Source organism: Ictidomys tridecemlineatus, chromosome 9, assembly GCF_052094955.1.
Source record: "Ictidomys tridecemlineatus isolate mIctTri1 chromosome 9, mIctTri1.hap1, whole genome shotgun sequence".
In the NCBI taxonomy this organism is placed as follows: Eukaryota; Metazoa; Chordata; class Mammalia; order Rodentia; family Sciuridae; genus Ictidomys; species Ictidomys tridecemlineatus.
Window position 1 is genome coordinate 253,417 of NC_135485.1, and position 19,964 is coordinate 273,380.

The window sequence follows — 19,964 nt, forward strand, 5'->3', positions numbered from 1 at the left end:
GTTTTAACCTAATCAGTACATTCATCCCTGATATGGAGGACTGGGTGGAAACTGTGGGCCGGCAGGTATGGCCAGAGGAAGAGGGCACCTGGAGGTGTGTGCCTTTGGGGTTCACATTTTGTTCTTGGCGAGCCGAGCTTCTCTCTATATATCTCTGCTCCTTGGTGCCTTGACCTGAGCTGCTTTCCTCCTTACCTCCTCCCACCGTGACGTTCTGCCTCACCTGGGCCCAGAGCAATGGAATTGGCATCTATGGACTGAGCCTCTGAAACCATCAGCCCCAAGTAAACTTTTCCTCCTCTGACTGTTCTTGTCAGATCTTTTTGTCACAGTGCCAAAAAGCTGGCTTAAAACAGAGGGGACCCTCTCTTCTCTTTCAGCTGAGAAAAGCAGAGGCAATGCTGCAGTCACACCTCTCTCCAGGTCTCACAGATACTGTGCACACAGTCTACGTGATGGCCAGATGGCACATCCGGGCAAGCACCACAGCTCATTCACACCCACAGCTGCTTGCCCAGCACCAAGCCTGAGCCCACACAGGCCACTGTGAAAAACTGAGACAAACCCACAAGGTCACAAAGCAGAGGCTCTCTGCTGGTCCTGGACCTGAGGGTCAGCAGCAGTCTGCTTGTCAGGCACAAGACTCCATCCCACCTCCTGGCACAAACCTCCGCACTGTGGCCAGGTCTAAGCCACATGGGCTGCACATTTGAGGGTCATCTACCCCGAGGGGTGCTACCCATGACCCACCCCACCCTCCTAAGGCTTCCGAGGGCTCCAATGGCCATGGAGCAGGCCAACCCTCAGGAATGACTGCCAGGGGCATCTCATGTCTCTCTGGGCCGAGGGTACAGTGAGGGTTTTGCAGAGGACTTTCGCCCTGATGGATGATAGGCCCTGTGAGGCCATTGACCAGATCTTCTGTGGATGAGGCAAGGAGTTCCAACACTGTGCCCCAGAGCCTAAAAGGAAACAAATGGACAGAGGTTTTCCCCTGGGAGATCAAGGAGCCCCATGACCCTTTGAAAAAGTGCAGGGACTGGCCTGGGGAGCATCTGTCTGCCTGCTGGCACAGGCTGGCCTGCCCCAAGTTGCCCTTGGGGGCAGCACAAGTGCTGTCATGTGGATAGGGACCCCGGCCATCAGGGAACAAGCTCTGCCCCTGCTCTGCGTCGCCCACACTGTATGTCCTGGGCCAGTGGGTAATCACCTGGCTCATCACAGTCCGGGTGAGGAGAAAACTCATACCACCACCACTGCTCAGAGGGCTGGCTTTCCATGTCCCTGGCAAGCACCGTGAGGTCAGGTTTGGGGCTCAGGGTCTGCACACTGTGACACCGTGGCTCCTCCCCTGGGTCTGACCGTGCACCCCAGCCTCCTATCAGTGAGCCCCTCTGGCCAGTGCTGTGCTCTCCAGGGTGTGCCAACCCCACTGCCCACCACACCTGCGCTTCACACTGGGAAGTGGCTCTGCAGGGGCCTCCTTCGCCAGACAGAGCCAAAGCCGTGCCAGTGGGCAGGCTGGGGCCAGGGCCACCCCTCCTTGCTCCACAGGGCCTCCGCCTGCTCGTCCTGCCCTGGCGCCAGACCCTGTGGCACTGCCCCTCCTCTGCCCACAGATGTGCTGGAACCCAAGGGCAAGCTCAGGTTCCCCTCCTACCTCCTGGCCTCCCCCCGGCCGGCCAGGTTTGTTCTCAGACACACTGCTCCTGGTACACACAGGTCCCTCTGCAGTGTGGCACAAGCAGCCAGATCAGCCTTGGGGCGTGTCACACAGGTGTGTCTCACAGGCATCTCTCACAGGCATGTCTCACAGGCATGTCTCACAGGTGTGTCTCACAGGTGTATCTCACAGGTATGCCTCACAGGTGTGTCTCACAGGCATGTCTCACAGGTGTGTCTCACAGGTATGCCTCACAGGTATGTCTCACAGGCGTGTTTCACAGGTGTGTCTCACAGGTGTGCCTCACAGGTGTGCCTCACAGGCGTGTCCCACAGGCATGTCATGCAGGTGTGCCTCACAGGCACGTCTCAGACATAACTTACAGGCATGACTCACATGTGTCTTAGAAGCGTGTCTCACAGGCTACCTCACATGTGTGTCTCACAGGTGTGTCTCACAGGCATCTCATGGGCATGCATCACAGATGTGCCTCACAAGTGTTTCTTTCTGACTTCATCACAGCCACCCCAGTCAGGGACTGGGTGTCACCACAGGTGTGTGGGGAGTGAGGTGGGAAGGAGCAGAGTGAGTGGTGTGTCCCAGGCAGCACCTTAGAGCCTGCAGGCAGGGAGGCTGGACATTCACCATGACTCTGTGGCCAGAGGCTGGGGCCCTCCCAGGGCTGTGGCTTCCCTGGCACTCTGGACCTGCATACCTGAGAGCTCTGTGGCTCTAGGGCAGACAGAGCAGAGCAGATGCCACAGGTGGAGGCTGGCAGGGCCCAGCAGTTATGGTGAGGAGCCTGCAGAGCCCCTAGTGAGGCTGAGGCCGTGCTGCGAGCTTGCCCTCAACCATCTGCAGTCACTCACTGCAGACTGAGCCCATTCCACGGGCAGGTGAGCTCCATTCTTGCAGGACAGGGCAAGTGTGGGCCGAGGAGAGATAGCACAGCAATGAGCAGAGCAAGGGGGTGCATTTGGGGGGCACAGAATCACACAGGGGTCCTGAGGACCTGGGGTGAAGCTGAGTTGGGATAGTGGGCAAGAGTAGGTGAACTGAGAAACCCGGAGCTGAGGTGCAGGAGCACCTTCCTAAAGCCTGGCCCCTGGGTCTGCTGTGTCTCCTTTGCATGGGGGCTGCTTGGGCTCCAGCACTGAGAGCCGGAGGCCAAAGCCCTGAACAGCTCTAAGTAGTTAGCAGACTGAATGCAAAGCAGACAACCCACAGCCGCGGCCCCAGCCCTAGCCCTGCAGCCCTGCCCACAGTACCACCTTATCCCACACCCCACTTCCCCAGTCCCAACCCAAACTCACTATTCTTAGGAAAGAGGGGAGACCTCCCAGCAAATACCCCAAATGAAGCAGCCACGTGACTAGGTGGAGGCAGGGACTTCGCAGCCCTGGGAAGGCAGCACAGCCAGCTGGGCCCATTGTGGACAGGCAGCTGTGCATCAGATTAGTTTTCCCAGCGTGAGGCAGCCACAGGGCCAGCATAGCGCCTGGAGAAGCTTTCCAGAGCAGAATCCTGTGCTGAGAAGATGCTAAAGGCACATGCCGTACACTCAGTCTTCACCAACAGTGCACAGGGTGTGAGAACCACAAGTGTCTTCGTTGAAAGTACAGTAGCACATAGAAGAAGTAGATGAGGATGATGCAAAGACATCCCAGGTTGCTGCCGGGCTGGAGACTCAGGGCTGTGATTCCTGGTTCTTGTCTAGGAGAGTATCCAGAAATCCTGTCAATGAAAATATCTGCTTGCACCTCCAGAAACAGGGCTAGGTGCTCTGGGCTGTCTACATCCCAGAGCTGCTCCTGCCCCCAGCTCATGTGTTTGGATACATGTACACACCCCCAGGCATGCACCCCAATCCAATGCCCGCACCCATGCCTGCACCCTCATGCAAAACAAGCCCAGCATCAAAGTCTCCTTTGTTTTGCGTGAAAAGGGCTTGCTTGCTGCAAGAGAGCCAGGCAGAGCAGCTCTGTCCTTAGTTCTTACCCAAACTTTCTTGTCATGACTCACACAGAAGTTAATATCTGCAGGACACCAGGAGCAAATTGTTGAAGCCCTTATCCAGCTGCTGTCTGGGCAACTGGACTCCATCTGAGACACAGACACAATGTGTCAGGTGCTGGGGATTGTCTGCCTGGAGCCCCACATCTGTCCCACCCCTACCCCTGGCCAATACCTTCCCCCAAATATGGCTACCCCAACCTCCCTCTCCCTTTCGAGAGTAGTCTGCACCTCCTGGAGGCAGAGCCAGTGCCCTCTGCCTCCCAGCAAATCTGAGCCCAGGCCAGGACCTCCGGAGGACCCAAGATGGCCTGTCAGACCAACCAAATCCCCAAGGGCTCCCGAAGCAGGAGTCCTGGTGTTCCTGGGATTATCTCCTAGGGGTCAGAGCTCAGGGCCTGTTCCACCAGAAGCCACATGCCTGCCCCCAGTTGCCCATGGCCCCTGAAACAGGCAGGAGCCCCCGGGCACCCCAGCCCCTATTCCGGAGGACCGATTTTCTCAGGAAAGGAGGGACGACTCTGGGTCTGAGGGTGATGGGGGCAGCCCCCTCTGTGGATGTGAGTCAGCTGTTCCCCCCGGCTCCCTAATCATCATTAAGAAAGACTTTGCTGACGAAGGTATTTGCAGAGTCCATGCAAACCCCGCAGTGGCGCACAGCCGCAGACACCATGAGCCTCAGTGAGGAGCAGGTGCGCAGCTTCCTGGACGGGAACCCTGACTTTGCCCACCAGTACTTCGAGAAGCAGCTGAGCCCTGGGCATGTGCCTGGGGCCTGTGAGGACGGGTGCCTGGTGGACTGCAGCAGTCTCCGAGAGCTGTGCCAGGTGGAGGAGAGCGCCGCGCTGTTTGCGCTGGTGCAGGACATGCAAGAGAACGTCAGCATGGAGCGTGTGGTCTTCACACTCCTGCAGCATCTCTGCACTATCCTGCAGGCTGACCGCTGCAGCCTCTTCATGTACCGCCAGCGCAACAGCATGGCTGAGCTCGCCACGCGGCTCTTCAGCGTGCAGCCGGGCAGCACCCTAGAGGACTGCCTGGTGCCCCCTGATGCTGAGATTGTGTTCCCTCTGGACATCGGAGTCGTGGGCCACGTGGCTCAGACCAAGAAGATGGTGAACGTGCCGGACGTGACCCAGGTGAGCACCCCAGCCGCAGGTGCCCATGCAGGTCCTGGCTTCCTGTCCTGGGCAGTGCTTGCTCCCCACAGAGGAGTTCTTGTTGTGCCCACCTCCTACCCCCGCTGGTGCCCAGTCACACTGTGCTGAGTCTCCTGCCTAGCCTCCTAGGAGCTGGCCACCTGCACACTCAGTAGAAAGAGCTCCAGGAAAGCTCCCACCACATGCAGTTCAAAGGTCCTGGAAAGTCCTTCAAGCTCAAGTTGTTGGCCAGGCCCAGGGCTACCCAGGTCTGGCTGAAACCTCACCAAGGTTTCTGCATACAGGTCCTGAAGCCAGGGACCCTGGTGCATGGAGTAGGAGTGTGGACCACGAGACCTTGAGGTTTTTCAGGAGGCAACTTCAGTGCAATCTTGGTGGGGACACTGGCCAGCAGGCGTGTAGAGTCCTGCTCTGTAGTGGCTGAGGTGGCAGCCCTGGAGGGGTTAGAGCCAGGGCTGGTGCAGAGGCCAGCAGGAAGAGGAGCCCCATTCTCCCAGCCCTGGCAGAAGCAGGAGTGACCTGATCCCATAGAACACCACGCTGCTGGGTGGGGATGCATGAGGTCCAAGGCCGGGCAGGGGAATGACGAGGTTCAGGGCTCAGAATGGAAGAGGAGCCTGGGAGAGGGAATCCTAGTGGGGCTGCCCACTCCCCAGGTGCAGCTGCCACCCTGCTCCTGGGCCCAGAGAAGGAGCAGGCCGCGGCAATCCTCTTACTCTTATCTGCTATAAACAGCAGCACCTGTCGACCTGGATTTGGTAATCCCCAGGATTACCTTGGTCCTCACTTTCTTTCTAAAAAATGGGTCAACCGTGAGTCAGGTGGAATGTCAGGCACATGAATTACCAGGAAAACCAGGATGTGATGTCTGGGAGCCTGATCACCTTCCCCTCCATCCTGGTTCCCTCTCCCTTCCCTCACCCTCACTTTTCCTTTCTTTCCTCGTCCTTCCGGCCTTCCATCCTTCGCTCCTCTCCTCCCTCCTCTCTTCTCACCTCACTCCCCTCTCTCCCAAATGCAGGTAGATCCTTATACTCAGCGTAGGGTAGGGTGGGGACAGCAGGCTGTGACAAAATGGCTCCCTGAGCCACCAGGCCATCCTTCTGCCACTGAGGGTCTCAGACCTCCAGGGGTCAGGCTGGTGGGGGGTGGCCCTGCTCTCCAGTGGTCTGTCCTACGTGTGGCTGTGTAGAGGGAGCAGGCTGCTTGGTGGGGCTCTGCTCAAACACTAGCTCAGGAGTGTACAGTGCCAGGAGCTGGGAGGCTACCAGGAGGTGCAGGGCCTGAGCCCATGGTCTCCAGCTTCATCTGCTCCGAACCCCAGGGCTGCCTATGTGGAGACAGAACCTAAGACCAGGTGGCAAGCTGCTCCAGGTCTTAGGCCAGGCCCAGGACTCCTAGAGCCTAGGACTGAACAGGGTCTCAAAGCTCAATCCCAGAAGGAGGACGCTGGGTCTCTATTGCCCCTGACTTGTCAGAATCCAGCCATGCATCATGGTCCACGGCCCCTGGACAAGGCTTTCACAAGGAGAAGGTCAAGCTGTAAGAATGGAATGGCACCAGCTATGAAACCACCAGAGGGGAACGGAGTGGGACCCACTCCAGGAGTCCAGGCCAGGCAAAGACTTTTAAAGACCAACAGGGAGGATTCGTGTAGCCGCTTACCTGTGGAGTCCCTTGGTCCCCAGTCAGACAGCAGCTGCTCAGCGTAGTGGAGGTATCCACAACTTGTTTGATTTGTGGAACCTCAGAAAGCTCTAAGAAGAGCCATGTGATGGAAATCCCTGCACATAGTGCCAGGCGCAGCCGTCATGGGGCATGCGTGCAATGGGAGGGGATCTCTCTGGAAAGCCTTTAAGAAGGTGTTCATCTCAGAGAAAAGGCACGAGCCCCCCCCCCTTCCTGCTCCCCAGACCCAATCCTGCCCAGGACTGCCAGGAATGATTTCATCCTGGGGTCAACATTCACAGCCCCCCCATTTTGATCAAAGTTGCTCCAAAGCTTTTGCTGATGAACTAACTTGCAGGCAGGTTGTGCATGTCCCTGGGTGCTGAATGGACCTGTCTCAGATGGTTGGCCAGGTCCCACATGGAAGACTGGGTTGAAACCCTGTAACCATGTTGGAGCAACACAGAAGCCATAAAGAAGAGTCCTGGTGAGTCCATCTGCCTGCTGTTGCCAGGTGTGGCCTTGCTGGACCATCTCAGTGCTGGGCCAACATAATTATGCTGGGAGTTGTATTTCTGCAAAGACGGCAGGTACAATTTTTTACATGGAAATATGCAAAATAACAGGAATATGATAACCCTGGTTTTCATAACGCTTCTGAGCTGTGGACCTTGGCTCGAAGATGCCGAGTCAGACACCCACATGGGCATCTGGGGAAACCGGAGGCAGCGAGAGCCTATGCTCATTCTGTGGAGCTGATCTCAGTTTCCCTGAGGCTTCCCTGGAGCACTGTGTGTAAGAGTCTTGGAACATTTTATCATTTAAGCAATAGACAGGCTGCAGCAGGGTTACCCATTAATGTCCAACATGATGCGTTCCCGGTAAGGAGAATGTTTTATAAGAGGACACTAATATCATTCTGAACAGAAAAGTGATATTGCCAAGTTACCCATTGGATGGCCCGGAGGGCTTCTTAGGTCAGAGTCACAGAGTTGGCTATGAGGTTGTCACTATGTCACTGTCACCTTGGCACCAGATGCATAAGACAGGCCCAAAGGAAAAGGGGGAGAGTGTCACTGTGGTTCCCACACGTCTGGCTGTGCGCCAACAAGCTGGGGTCAGACTCTGCAGCCATATCAGGCACATGCTGTCCCCTTCTGGTCACCTCAGGTGGTCCAGACCCTGCTCTGGGGCCCTAGGAAAGAGCAGTCTCTGATCTAGGTTTGATAGTTGTAGCAGATATTATTAGAGAAAGCTGGAAGAATTTAGTATCCAGTCTGATCCATAGGTTGATAATTTTTAAAAACAGAAGCAGTGAGCAGAGTGATTAACTAATAACAAGTGCATTTAGATTTTCCTTACAGAGTTTTCCAATACTCATACTGATTCTCACCAAAGATAACCTCTTTAATTCTCAAATTAGTTCAGTCTTACCAGATTTGGCTCGCTTGTCTATATAAATGCAACGAGAAAAGTGCCCTGCCATGCAGTAATCTGGGCCTAGAGACCTCGGAGGTCAGAAAGCCAAAGGAGGTGGAAACTGAGCTGGCCGGTAGGGCCTTGCCTCCAGGGCTCCGGGGCCCTGGGAGTGGACAGCTGTGTACTCTCACCCTCCCAGCCGGGATGGTCACCGTAAGGAGAACTGTCCCTCTGAAGCTCTGAAGCTCTGCATGCAGCTGCATCCCCATAAGCATTAGAAACACAGTTTTTAATTTGGGAAAGTAAATGCTGCTGCCATTGTTTACAGAAGTCTGTTTACCAACTTGCAGCAACATGGAGAGCTCAAAAAAAATCTCCTCCACTCTAGGAAACTGTAACATTCAGGAAAAGAGCAACAATGTTTCAAACACTAGACATAAAATCCCAGATTCCAGCTGCCCCTTGGTCTCCTGAGCTGGTCCCCTGGGCTTAGGGAACGGTGTCACAGGCTCGCACCAGCTTCCTCACCAGAGTTCCGGGAACTCCGTCTGTCCAGTGGTCTTAGGGCTATGGAAACCTGTATTCAGGTGTACCTGTCATACTCCTTTCCATAAATCTGACAGTAAATGCTTTTTGTAGAAGAATCAAAGCTGGGGGCAAGACAGAGCAGCTGCGCTTGGAATCCGGGCAAGAGCGAGGGGCTGGCTCCTCGTCACCTAGCATCTCCAGGCACGGCCACTCTGGCCGTGTCACACCAGGACCCACTCCCTTTCACCAGCTCAGCACATTCACACCAACACACCTCCCAGCATGCACACACGGAGTAGATGGGCACACGGTCCTGCTCACAGCCCACCTGCCCCATGTCCTGCCAGGCTTGGGCCCCACCTCTACAAGGTGAATGGTGAGTCCTCTGAGGTCCTCCAGGGCTGAGCTGGAAGGCCTCCAGATAGTTTGGGGTGAAAAAGACTTAATGTAGAACCTTGATCCTTAGTGGATCCTTGGCAGCCACAGTTGTCAGGGCTTTTAAAACATCTATTCAGAGCAGGATCACAGCTCATGGAGAAAAAGCCATTAACCAGAGTGACAACTAGGAGTCAGAAAAGGCAAAGCAAAACAACTCTCTTAAGGCTCAGTTTTTCTAGTAATGGGGAAAAACCAACAAAGAATAACAAAACGCTTTGTTTCCTGGGCCAGTTATGACAAGGAAGAGAGAATGCCACCCGGCGGTGGCCTTGGGCCCCTGCTCAGACAGCCTGGGATCCACCCCTGGAGGGGCCCTTGGGTGTGACCAGACGTGTGGTCCACGAGTATGCCAGGTAACGGAGGACCCCACGCACGAGAGCAGGCACACTAAGGGGCGCCTGGAGACAGGCAGAGCTCCAGTCCGGGCCACAAGAACAGAGGCAGAACAGGGGAGAAAGAGCCAGGGCCTCACAGAAGTGGACCGAGAAACCAAGGGACCACCACCTCGGCTGAGAAGTCAACTGCACAGGGCAAGGCAGAGAGGGGCCGCTCTGGGCACTGAGCCTTAAAGAGACTGACTTCAGAATAAACACCAAGACCTCTTGCAAACTCTTCCTGAGCAGATCATCTGCTCTCAGAACACCTGTTGATTCCAGCATAGTGGGCTAGATTCTGGTTTTGTGCCAGTATATCATGCTAGATTTTCAGAAACCTATCAACAACTTCAACAACTTGACCACACAGAAATCCCATTTGTGACATATGTTAGCCCTAAGTTTATTCTTTCTTGTTCAAGAAGTCATTTTCCTTTTGTGTTCTTTACATTGTGTGTGTGTGTGTGTGTGTGTGTGTGTGTGTGTGTGTGTAAATCAGGGTATTTAATTCTTGGTAACTTTAATTTTCACTGAACAAACCCAAGAAGTGAGCCATTTCAAACTGCCTGCCACACACTGACAGTTCACCAGACAGCTTTCATGATTTCTTGAAACACAATTCCTCATAGAGCAACTGACATTTCAGTAATGACAGCAACTTAGAAGTAACATAGACATATTATGAGTATCTATTACTACTTTTTCTAATTACATGAAAAGTCCATTTATGAACACCTACTCCATTTGCATTTACCTAATTTATTTACTTTTAACTATCATATCTCTATTGCATAAGAAAACTAAACATCAGGCTAGCATAAGCTTCATTTCAAGTTATTTCTCTGTCACAGAAAAGCCCTACAAGTTACCTGGGTGTACTTAATGCCCAGGAGCAATGGCCCTTCGTCTGCATGCTTGCCCTGGGGTCAGACTGTGCTTCTGCCACCCAGCGTTGGTGCTGAAGTACTCACAGCCTAGAAGAGCTCAGTTTCAGGAAGCCAATGGTGCCTTTCAAGGCTGCTTATCAGAGATGCAGGAGCAGACAGTCTTACTCTGAGGTTGGATTGATGTTTAAGAGCTTTGTGGCAGCAAGTCAGAAGTGTGCAGGACAGTACTGGGCATCTGACAAACTTAAAATCAGTTTACTTATGAAATATTCATCTAAGTTACATGAATGAAAAACATTTGGGTTAACTACTATATATTTTTAGCAAGCTTAAATTTAATTTATGAGCAACCGTTTGTCTCTAAGTAAATTTGATTTATGAGCACACATTTATCTCTAAGACAATTAAAAATAGAGCTCTTGTAAATCCATGGTAGAAAAATCTCAAGATACAGAGCACACACATAGACAGAAAACAAATTCACAGACATAATTTCAAATTTTCCTTTTAAATAAAACCCATCTTTCAGCTTGGAATTAGAGCAGACCGTGATAAAACATTTTCTGGCTCCTTTCTGGGGTCTTCAGGTCTTGTCTGAGTCTCCGAGCAAGTAGGTTAGGTCCTGACTGGTCCAGAGTTAACCCTAACGTGGCAGATGAAAACAGCACAGGTCTCATGTGATACGGAGCCCTGGTAGGAGCAAAGACCCCAGGGAAGTTAAATCAGGGAGGCTAGAGGAGACAGTGGTCTCCTAAAAGCAGGGCGTACAGCCTCCTTGAGAGGCTGTGGAGAGGCCACCCTGCTGAGCCCAGCCTAAGGCTTCCTCTGGTCTGGACCCTGACCCTCCAAGGTAGGTGCTGCCTCTGCATAGCAGCAGGGCCCCAGCGCACATGGAAGCTGCACATCCTGCTCCTAAGGAACAACAGTTATCAGCCTTGCTCCCTACAGCAAAAATGCAGGCACAGAGACACGAGGCATCCTGCGTCTCCGCTTTCCCTCAGAAGCTTCCTGCTGGCAGCTGGGTCACGGCTCTGGAGAGAAGGACCTCAGCCCTCAGCACGAAGCGGTCAGGCAGGAAGAGGGATTGTAAGGAGGGAAGGGAAGGACTGCATTCTGGCCTTGAGCTGCATTTCAGTGTAGCAGTGTCTGGGCTTGGGAGTTAGCATGGCCCCGGGAAACAAACATGTCCCGGGTGCCTTGTGCCATCAAAGATGTGCATGGATTTCCCAGCCAGCCATGTCCCAGGGGGCTGTCCAGGATGTCCAGATGCACAAATAGCCAGAAGAGACCACACAGGAGTGCTCCCAGTTTCAGATTAGCCATGAACACAGGCACTTAGAGCCACACAAGGCACCACTCCAGCAGGACACAGAAGTGCCCAGGAAAGACAGAAAGAAAGACTTTCAAGGCCCCTTACTCAAGGCATTTAAATCAGACTTCAAATAAGGTCAGCAGGGAGGGCCTCCATCAAAAGGGGGGCCTGGACTGGGAGAAGTCTCCCCAGACAGAAAGGTGAGCCCTGGGGACAGACCCAGGCCTCTATGCTGCACTGTGGTCTCAGGAGCCACAGGATCCTTCCAAGGTGGTCTTGCTTCTGGTCCCACTTATGGACACCAGATGTATCACCCTAATAATCAGAGAGACTCTGGAGTTCAGTGTACTGAGGGAACAGCAGAGCATGGCCATGGAGTACAGGTAGCACCAAGAGAGCCTTCAAGCAGGTCCAGGCTAGCAGAGATGTTGGACAGAAAGAGAACAGTAAGCTGCTGGCTTGTGGAGCTCGGCGGTCTGCAGGTGCAGGCAGCAGCCAGCTTGGCCAGGGAGGTGCCCAGAGATGCCGCCTTAGAGAGCGCTGAAGAAGCCTCCTTGGAGGATTGTCACACGGTGCCAGTGGCACACAGACCCCGGGGTGGAGCAGCCCAGGCATCCTCGGGATAGCAGCTACCTCAGGCTGGCAGAGCTGCCCTGGCACCACTCCCAGCCCAGTTTGCCTGGGTCTATAGGAGCAATGCGAAACAACCCGGAGGAGGGGAGAAAGCAGCGGCAGGGCTGGACAGCGTCCACGCCTGAGGCCCCACCTATCATTCCGTGGTCCCAGATGCCAAGAGGGCACAGCCAAGGCAGCAGGTGAAAGGGCTTGGAAGTGAAGAGGGCCTTGGCCACAAGCACCTGCAGGCTTTGCATGAACTTCTATACCCCATGGAGCTGGAAACCTCGGTTCTGTACACAGGGCCTTCCTCCCAACCTCCTCGCTTCCTGGGGCGCCCAGGCCTGGGACCCCACCCACACCTTCCCCAGCCCTAGCCAGAGCCTGCTGTGGGACTCAGGCCCAAGGGAGCAGGGAGTACGGGTCGCTCTGGTGGGAGCAAAGCTGGAGCATCTCCCGCGACTGGGAGTGAAGAAGGGGTTGTGACTTGTTTCCAACCAGCCCAGGGAGCTTGCCTGGGTCCTGCCTGGCCAGGCGTCTGCTTGCCCCCATGAGAAATAGGTGGTGTGGAAAAAGGAAAAGCAAACTTAGCACTGTTGACCAACCTGGGGAGAAGCAGGAGTCCCTTCCACCCAGCATCGGAGCTCATTCTCAGATGGAAACCCCCATTTAGCAACGTAGGTGGAGCTGTGTCTCTGCAGCTATGGGGACTGTAGCCCACGAAGCCAGCCGTGGCATTTACACACATAAGGAAGTTGCAAAAATTAGCACACACCTTCAATATTGTCGTGAGCCCTGTCATCAACAGAGCAGACACGTCTGTCTTTCCACATCACAGTTTACTGAATAGCTGTCCCACCCTCCTCCAGGCAGCTCACTGAATACCTGCAGGTCACCTGGTAGTCATGAGCCCTGCAGCCACAGGTTCTTTTTTCCCTTTTCTTTTTTTCAATATCTGTAACATTCAAGTCACACGTGACACGTGACATGATTACATATGTAGGGTTACAGAAAGGCTAAGAAAGGGTCAAGGCAGCCACAGGTCCTGGAGGCTGAACTGAGAGCCCAGGCAGAGAGGCTGAGTGTCACATAGGTGGTCAGACACGGTGAGGAGCCTAGGACTTGCTCAGGGTCTGGAGCAGTCGGAGCACAGGGACTTATTCTAGGTCGAGGTCCTGACAGCAGTTTCACAGTGTCAGCTTGGGGTGGACCATGTGTGGCCATGGCCATCATAGGCAGGAGAAACTGCACCGTGCTAAAGCCCAGGACAGAGATTTGGAGGTTTGTCATTGTGGCAATTTCCTGGGCCAGGTACATGGCAAGTGACCAGGTGACAGGGTCAGAGTGCTGCATGTCTAGTCTCAGGGTGCCCCTCATTTTATAGATCTTGAGTGAGGGGGCTGCATCAACTGGTGGTCTGGGGTATTCAATAAACTTGTGAGCCTGGTTTTTCTGATATGAATCTGTGCACCCATGCACTCTGTGCTTCTGATTAACTTGATAAGTTCAGAGGTAGTCATTCTCATTTGCATGAGTAATTTATTTACCAGTTTGTGCCTTATAGTGGTGCCCAGCAGGTGATGGTTGGACAAAGTGTGGAGTCATCCACCTCAGCAGTTGAATTCAAAGTGGAGTAGATCATGGCAAACTACTGCTCTACAAGATGGAGCAACAAAGCGTTAGGCACAGCCTGGAAACTGCTGTTCTATACGTCACGGAGTAGCTCAGAACAGGGCCCAGCATGCTCTCCATGGATGTATAGATTGTGTTAGCTTTACGTCACTGTGACCAAAATACCAAGGAGAACCACGTAGAGGGGGGAAGGTTTATTGGGGCTCATGGTCTCAGAGGTCTCAGTCCACAGACGGCCAACTCCATTGCTCTGGGCCCAGGTGAGGCATCACTTCATGGGGGAAGGAAAGCTGCTCAGCTCACAGTGGGTTAGGAAGCAGAGAGGAAGGAGGAGGCCACAGGGAAGATGCATCTCCCAGGACCAACCCCAGTGCCCACCCCTCCATCCACACCCCACCTGCCTACAGTTAGCACCCAGTCAGCCCATTCTCACTGCATGGCTGATTAGTTACAGCTCTCACAGTCTAGTTGCATCAGCTCTGAACATTCCTGCATTAACAGGAGCCTTGGGGGACACCTCACGTCCAAACCATAACACAGGCCATGCTGTCATCTTTTTTCAAACCAAAGCAATGAACTCCAAATAAATATAATTACTGGGAAATATTGTCCTCTGATCGTCATCTTATCAACCAGTACCTCAGGAGCAAATGGTTTATCACAGCCCCACAAGACAGCACAACACCCAGAACTGCAAAAAGAACCACTCAGGGTCTCAGTGGCTCCCTGAAGAGAAAACCCAGCTGGACTCATCAGTCCAAACCAAAACTTCCCTGTCCTTACCCCCAAAACATTTTCGAGAGGCTGAGTATTCCACAGGAAGGATGGGAAACCCAAGATGGATGACATTTCTGGAAGCTGCTGGGATTCCCCTGGAGTTCCGCCTGCAGGTAGGTTCCACTGGCCAGAGCAGTGGAGCTCCTCTTCCTTAGAGACACTGCCGCCATAGCTGTGCAGTCCCAGGGCACCATACTTGCTCTGGCTGCTAATTTTTCAAACTGCTACCATGGGGAAAGAGGCTAGACCCTGCCACTGGCTGTGCCACAAATACTGGGATTCAAACTGGCAGAAAAACAGGTTCATATAAAGTTAGCTTTAAAGGGAGACAGAGGGGACCTTTTGTTTGGTCTGAAATCATCATCATCAGAGAACTCAGGGGTGAAGAAAGCTTTTACAAAAGAAGAGGCGGCAAAGCCAGATAAAAGACAAGAAGTCCATTCTTGCAGATTTGGCCAGGGCACCTCAGTCTCTTCCTAGCAGGAGGAAGTTTTTATTCTCAGATGAGGAAGTTCAGAATTTAAAACAGTTTTCAGGGATTGTTTTGAGTCCTGCAGGAATGAGTTATCTGGAAATTTTCCTTAATTGCAGAGGAAATCTATTTCCCTTGGTTAGGAACGTGCTGGGGCAACTCCCCAGATAGCATCTCCAGTACAGGAGGCAAGGCAGGCTCGTGGGAGAGCCCCCTTGGGTGTGTGCACTGGGGAGACTCCAGCTCATGCAGCCTCAGACACAGAAGGTCAAAGATAGTGAACAGGAATGACTTTGAGTGGGGAGTTTAGTGTTAAGAAGAGGACATAGGGCTAGGGTTGTAGCTCGTAGTAGAGCACTTGCCTCACATGCGTGAGGCCCTGGATTCAATTCTCAGCATCACATAAAAAATAAATAAATAAAAATAAAGATATTGTGTCCGTCTACAACTAAAAAAAATTAAAAAGAGATGAGGTTTCAATAAGCAAAGTTTACTTCAAACACCTGGAAGAGGCAGCCCTTGGCTGGTTTTGTCTGGCTCCTCGTGGTCTCCTCTGGAGGGCTTGATCTGAAACAGAGCAGGAGCTGGGAGGGACACTTGGGGTCTTCAAAGATACCCTCCATTGACCCCTGAGTCCCTGCATAAAAGGCAGCAGGACTGCCTGGAAAACGTGCTTTACTGGACCCAAACACTGCTCAGACAAGAGAGGGGCACAACAGGCAGGAGCACAGGAACCAGCAAGACTCTGGAGAGTCGGGGCACGTGACAGGAGCCTCCATGGGCAAAAGGGTCCCAGAAGTCCAGGCAAGGCCACCCCACTGCACTGGACTTGTCCATATCAGAGTCTGATTCAGGGTCCCTGGGAGCTGGGGGGTTCTCGGCCACTGTCACTGTTCAGGGTGGACAGTGGAGTGGATCAGATGAAAGGCAAGGAGTCTCCTATACCACAGGGGTACAGCCCCATGGGGAGCAAGGAGGGAGGCAGGAGCCCAGCAGGGAGCCCGCATGCTGGCCCTTGCTTTCAAATACCCATGTATATCCTGGGGATGAAGGTCAGTAAGAAAAGCAGGCTGACATTGGGTTGCTGGCACTGGGTGATGGGAAGAGGCCACCCAGGCCAGGGACAGAGGCAGCAGCAGCCAGGCTGACCTTAGTGCCACCTGGCTATGAGTGAGCAGTAGAGTGGTGGGATTTGAGGAAAGGAGAGAACCGGGCAATGAGCAAAGGTACCCTTCACTCAAGGTCAGTGGTGGTCATCACATAGGGCTCTGTGGTCTAAAGCTTGACCTTCCTCCAGGCTCCCAGAGCCCAGGAGGACAGTGCCAGCCGGGACTTGGCAAAGCCTTCCCAAGGGAGGAGGGCACCTCCTTCAAACCTGTTGCTCAAGGGGACAACAATTACTAATAGGGCATTATGCAAAATTGTGGATGTGTAACCGACGTGATTCTGCAATCTGCATTTGGGGTAAAATTGGGAGTTCATAACCCACTTCAATCTAATGTATGAAATATGATATGTCAAGAGCTTTGTAATGTTGTGAACAACCAATAAAAAAAAAGGGGGGACAGCTTCTGACAGACCTTCCAGGGAGCCAAGATTGTGGCCACCAACTGGATTCCAGGGTCATGGTCATTTGCCCTGCTCCTAGGGCTATGATGGGCTTCTAATTCACCTAAGGACACACCAAGAGACTGTCATAGGCCACAGGCTGAAGGTCCCCGAGTGCTGGGCTCAGGGTGTCTGGCATAAGGTGAGCGGCCCCCAGGTGCTTGAGACAGGAGCAGATCACCCAGGAGGACAGAGGCTATGGCCATAAGGGTGCCAAGAGCACTGAGGGCAAGGAGAGATGGGAGGGCCCCGGGGACGACGGGGAAGCAAGTGGTGGCAGGAGAAGGGAGCTCAGCACTGGCAAGTGCTAAAGGACAGCACAGGCAGAGGAGGGGGACGGTGACGGACTTGTAAGCCAGGCTCTGGCACATTGGAGTCCCAGCAGAGGAAGAGCACGGGTAAGGAAAAGACAAATACAGTAAGACGGGCATGAGGCGGAGGCAGGCCCCAAACAACTCTAGGCCACATCTAAAAATCAGGCTTAACAGGTGTTTAGGAAACAGAGAAGTGACAAGGTGGGGTACCAAGTATGAGAAAAGACTGGTGGCGACGAAGCTCTTGAGAGAAGAGAGTTGGGACCATGGTCCACCATCCATGGCCAGTAACTTGCATCATCAGAGGTCAGGTGCCAGGGAGAGCCACTCCACCTGAGGTCCAGGTGGGGGTGTGAGCTCCACCTGAGGTCCAGGTGGGGGTGTGAGCTCCACCTGAGGTCCAGGTGGGGGTGTGAGCTCCACCTGAGGTCCAGGTGGGGGTGTGAGCTCCACCTGAGGTCCAGGTGGGGGTGTGAGCTCCACCTGAGGTCCAGGTGGGGGTGTGAGCTCCACCTGAGGTCCAGGTGGGGGTGTGAGCTCCACCTGAGGTCTGGGTATGACCTGTTCTCCAACACCACAGACCACTGGCCCTGCTGAAAAGGAAGTGGGACACAGCATGGACTTCCTGGGCTGCAGGTTGGGACTGAGTCACAGAGAAGGGTGGGAAGTCACAGCACAGTGATAGCCAATGCAAGGGCACTGGCAGGAAATTCCTCTCCAGCCCAGGGGCCAACCTGGGCAGCTGCACTGGTGACCAGGGATGGGGGAACACAGGGTTGGGCCCTGTTTGCTGGGGATGCCAGACCCAGCAAGGCAAGGCCATAGCCATGCACTGCAGTCCCCGTGCCAGAGCTCCTCTGCCTCATGCCAATAAAATCAGAACCAGAAAGCAGTGGAGGGAGGCAGGGCCATGTCCCATCTTTTAAGGCCCCTAGGGACTTACCTGGCTCAGTACGTCCAGGCTGAACAGGGCTTGGCCAACTGCTGCTTCTGGATACAGAACCCAAGACCAGGGACAGGAGTCCCTCTATATCTTGGGGGAGCAGGAGGAGCCTCCCTGGGGGCCTCAGGTGGACAAAGCTCTAATCATGGAGGAAAAAGAGGAATGTGGTGGGCAACCATGGAGCAGATCCTGGGGCAAAAGGGGCTGGCAGACAGGCCCTGGGGAATGGCGTCCTCAGCCTGACTCACCAGCGGCTCCCGTTCTGGTGACAGTGTCCAGGCAATGTGTCAGACATGGGGCTTGTGGCTCTGAAGCCACAGTCACCCTTTGGGAAGAGGAGGGCAGCTGGCCTGGGGGGTAAAGCCTGCCTAGGAGGGCGTGGGGATGGAGTGGTCAGGTAGACTCAGCCGTCCTGGATCCAGGAAGAGTGTGAGAGGAGCCAGGGAGCCCTCTCCAGGAGTCAGAGGTCAGGGGTCACCTGCTCAGGTGGGGCCGGCCTGGTGCAGCCACAGCCCCAGGCTGCCTTCTCAGCTCCTGTCCTGTGACCACATCCAAGGCCCAAGGCAGGGGCCCTGGCCTCAGTGCAGAACTGGGCAGTGGCTTCAGAGCTCCACGCTAGGGGGCCCGGCCGTAGCCAGGGCTCTGTCCTCAGCAGGCTTTTCTCCCCTCACAGGATCCCCACTTCAGCCCCTTCGCAGATGAGCTCACAGACTACGTGACCAGGAGCATCCTGGCCACACCCATCATGAACGGCAAGGAAGTCGTCGCAGTGATCATGGCAGTGAACAAGCTCAGTGGCTCCTGCTTCACCAGCGAAGACGAAGATGTGAGTGTGCAGGGCTTGAGGCCACATCCCTACATATTCCTGCTGCACGGTCTCCTAGCTGCAGTGCTGCGCTAGCACCCGCTTACACTTGTGTGTACACTGTGTGTGTGAGCCACACCCTTCTGCACACCTATGCACTAGCCACATCCCTTCTGCACACCTGTGTGTGAGTCACATCCCTTCTGCACACTCACATAGGAGAGCCACGTCCCTCCACATGCTTATGTGTGAGCCACATCCCTTCTTTCTGCACACCCATGTATGAAAACCATGCCTTTCTGCATACCTATGCATTAGCCACATCCCTTCTGCACACCCATGTGTGAGCCATGTCTCTCTCTACAACTATGAGTCACGTCCCTTCTGCATACCCGTGATCCACGTCCCTCTGCAAACTCATGTATTAGAACCACACACTTCTGTATACTTATTCATGAGCCACATCTCTTCTGCATGCCTATGTGTGAGCCATGTCTGTCTGAACACCTGTTAGTCACATCCCTCTGCACACGGTGTATGTGAGCCATGGGCCTGCACCATGCACCTGAGCTTGTGTGAGTCCACACCAATAGGTGTGTGAACTGGTTGCCAGCATGTCTGTGCATGTATGGTGGTCCTCAGCAGCCTGGGTGCTCATTCCTTCTGCAACCTGGGATTGCTGACTCCTGATGCACAATGGCTCTTTCAGGTTTTCAAGAAATACCTGAATTTCGCTGGGCTGAACCTGAAGATCTATCACTTGAGCTACCTTCACAACTGTGAGACACGCCGAGGCCAGGTATGTATAGTGCGGCAGGGCTGGCCTCCAGCCCTGGCCTTCTATGCTCTTGAACTGGCCCATCTTCATGAGTGGCCAAGACAGAGTCATGCTCTGTGTGGGCCAGGCACGACTCTGGTCAGGCGGGCCCTAGTCCCCTGCTCCTGCCCCTGCCCATATGAAGCTGGGTGGTGGAGATGCTGTGCTCACCTGGGCAGGTGGGGCTGCCCCAGGAGGGAGGGACTATCTTCTGTGACTGAGCTGAAGCTGGGGGGCAGGAAAGAATTCTGCAGGATCAGGACCCTCCACTGACCTGAATCCTGGCCATGGTGGGAGAGGTGCCTGCAGAAGTGCAGGAGGTCCCACAATTTTCAGACACACCCTGCCGGCCATGGAGGGGCTGATGCCTCGGAGTACTGGAGCTTAGTGATTGAGCTCCCTGGCAGGTTTGGCTCTGGCTGAGACTGGAATCTACTTTCTGTGAGAACAAGGGACATGGGGTGGGGGTGGGGTGTCCCCTAGGGTCAGTGCACTCTGAGCTGCAAAGGTACCTGAAGG

General features: G+C 54.1%; 1 protein-coding gene and 1 long non-coding RNA gene across 7 annotated transcripts in view; one reads left to right on the top strand and one right to left on the bottom strand.

The window, feature by feature from the left end:
* Positions 1-2,619: 2,619 nt before the first annotated feature.
* On the bottom strand, positions 2,620-6,638 carry LOC144366557 (uncharacterized). The gene is made up of 3 exons (XR_013425612.1): positions 6,502-6,638; positions 3,662-3,766; positions 2,620-3,397 (listed from the first exon to the last, which is right to left on the bottom strand). It is a non-coding gene; the product is annotated as an uncharacterized LOC144366557 (long non-coding RNA).
* Positions 4,255-19,964, top strand: part of Pde6b (phosphodiesterase 6B) — a 52,928-nt gene continuing 37,218 nt past the window's right edge. The window contains exons 1-3 of one of the 6 annotated variants that reach the window (XM_078020775.1): positions 4,255-4,815; positions 18,497-18,649; positions 19,338-19,427. In XM_078020775.1, coding sequence (XP_077876901.1) covers positions 4,312-4,815; positions 18,497-18,649; positions 19,338-19,427 — 747 coding nt within the window. In that variant the 5' untranslated portion in view covers positions 4,255-4,311. The remainder of the gene's footprint in view (positions 4,816-18,496; positions 18,650-19,337; positions 19,428-19,964) is intronic. The other 5 variants (XM_021722199.3, XM_078020773.1, XM_078020774.1 and 2 more) reach the window with 5 other exon arrangements.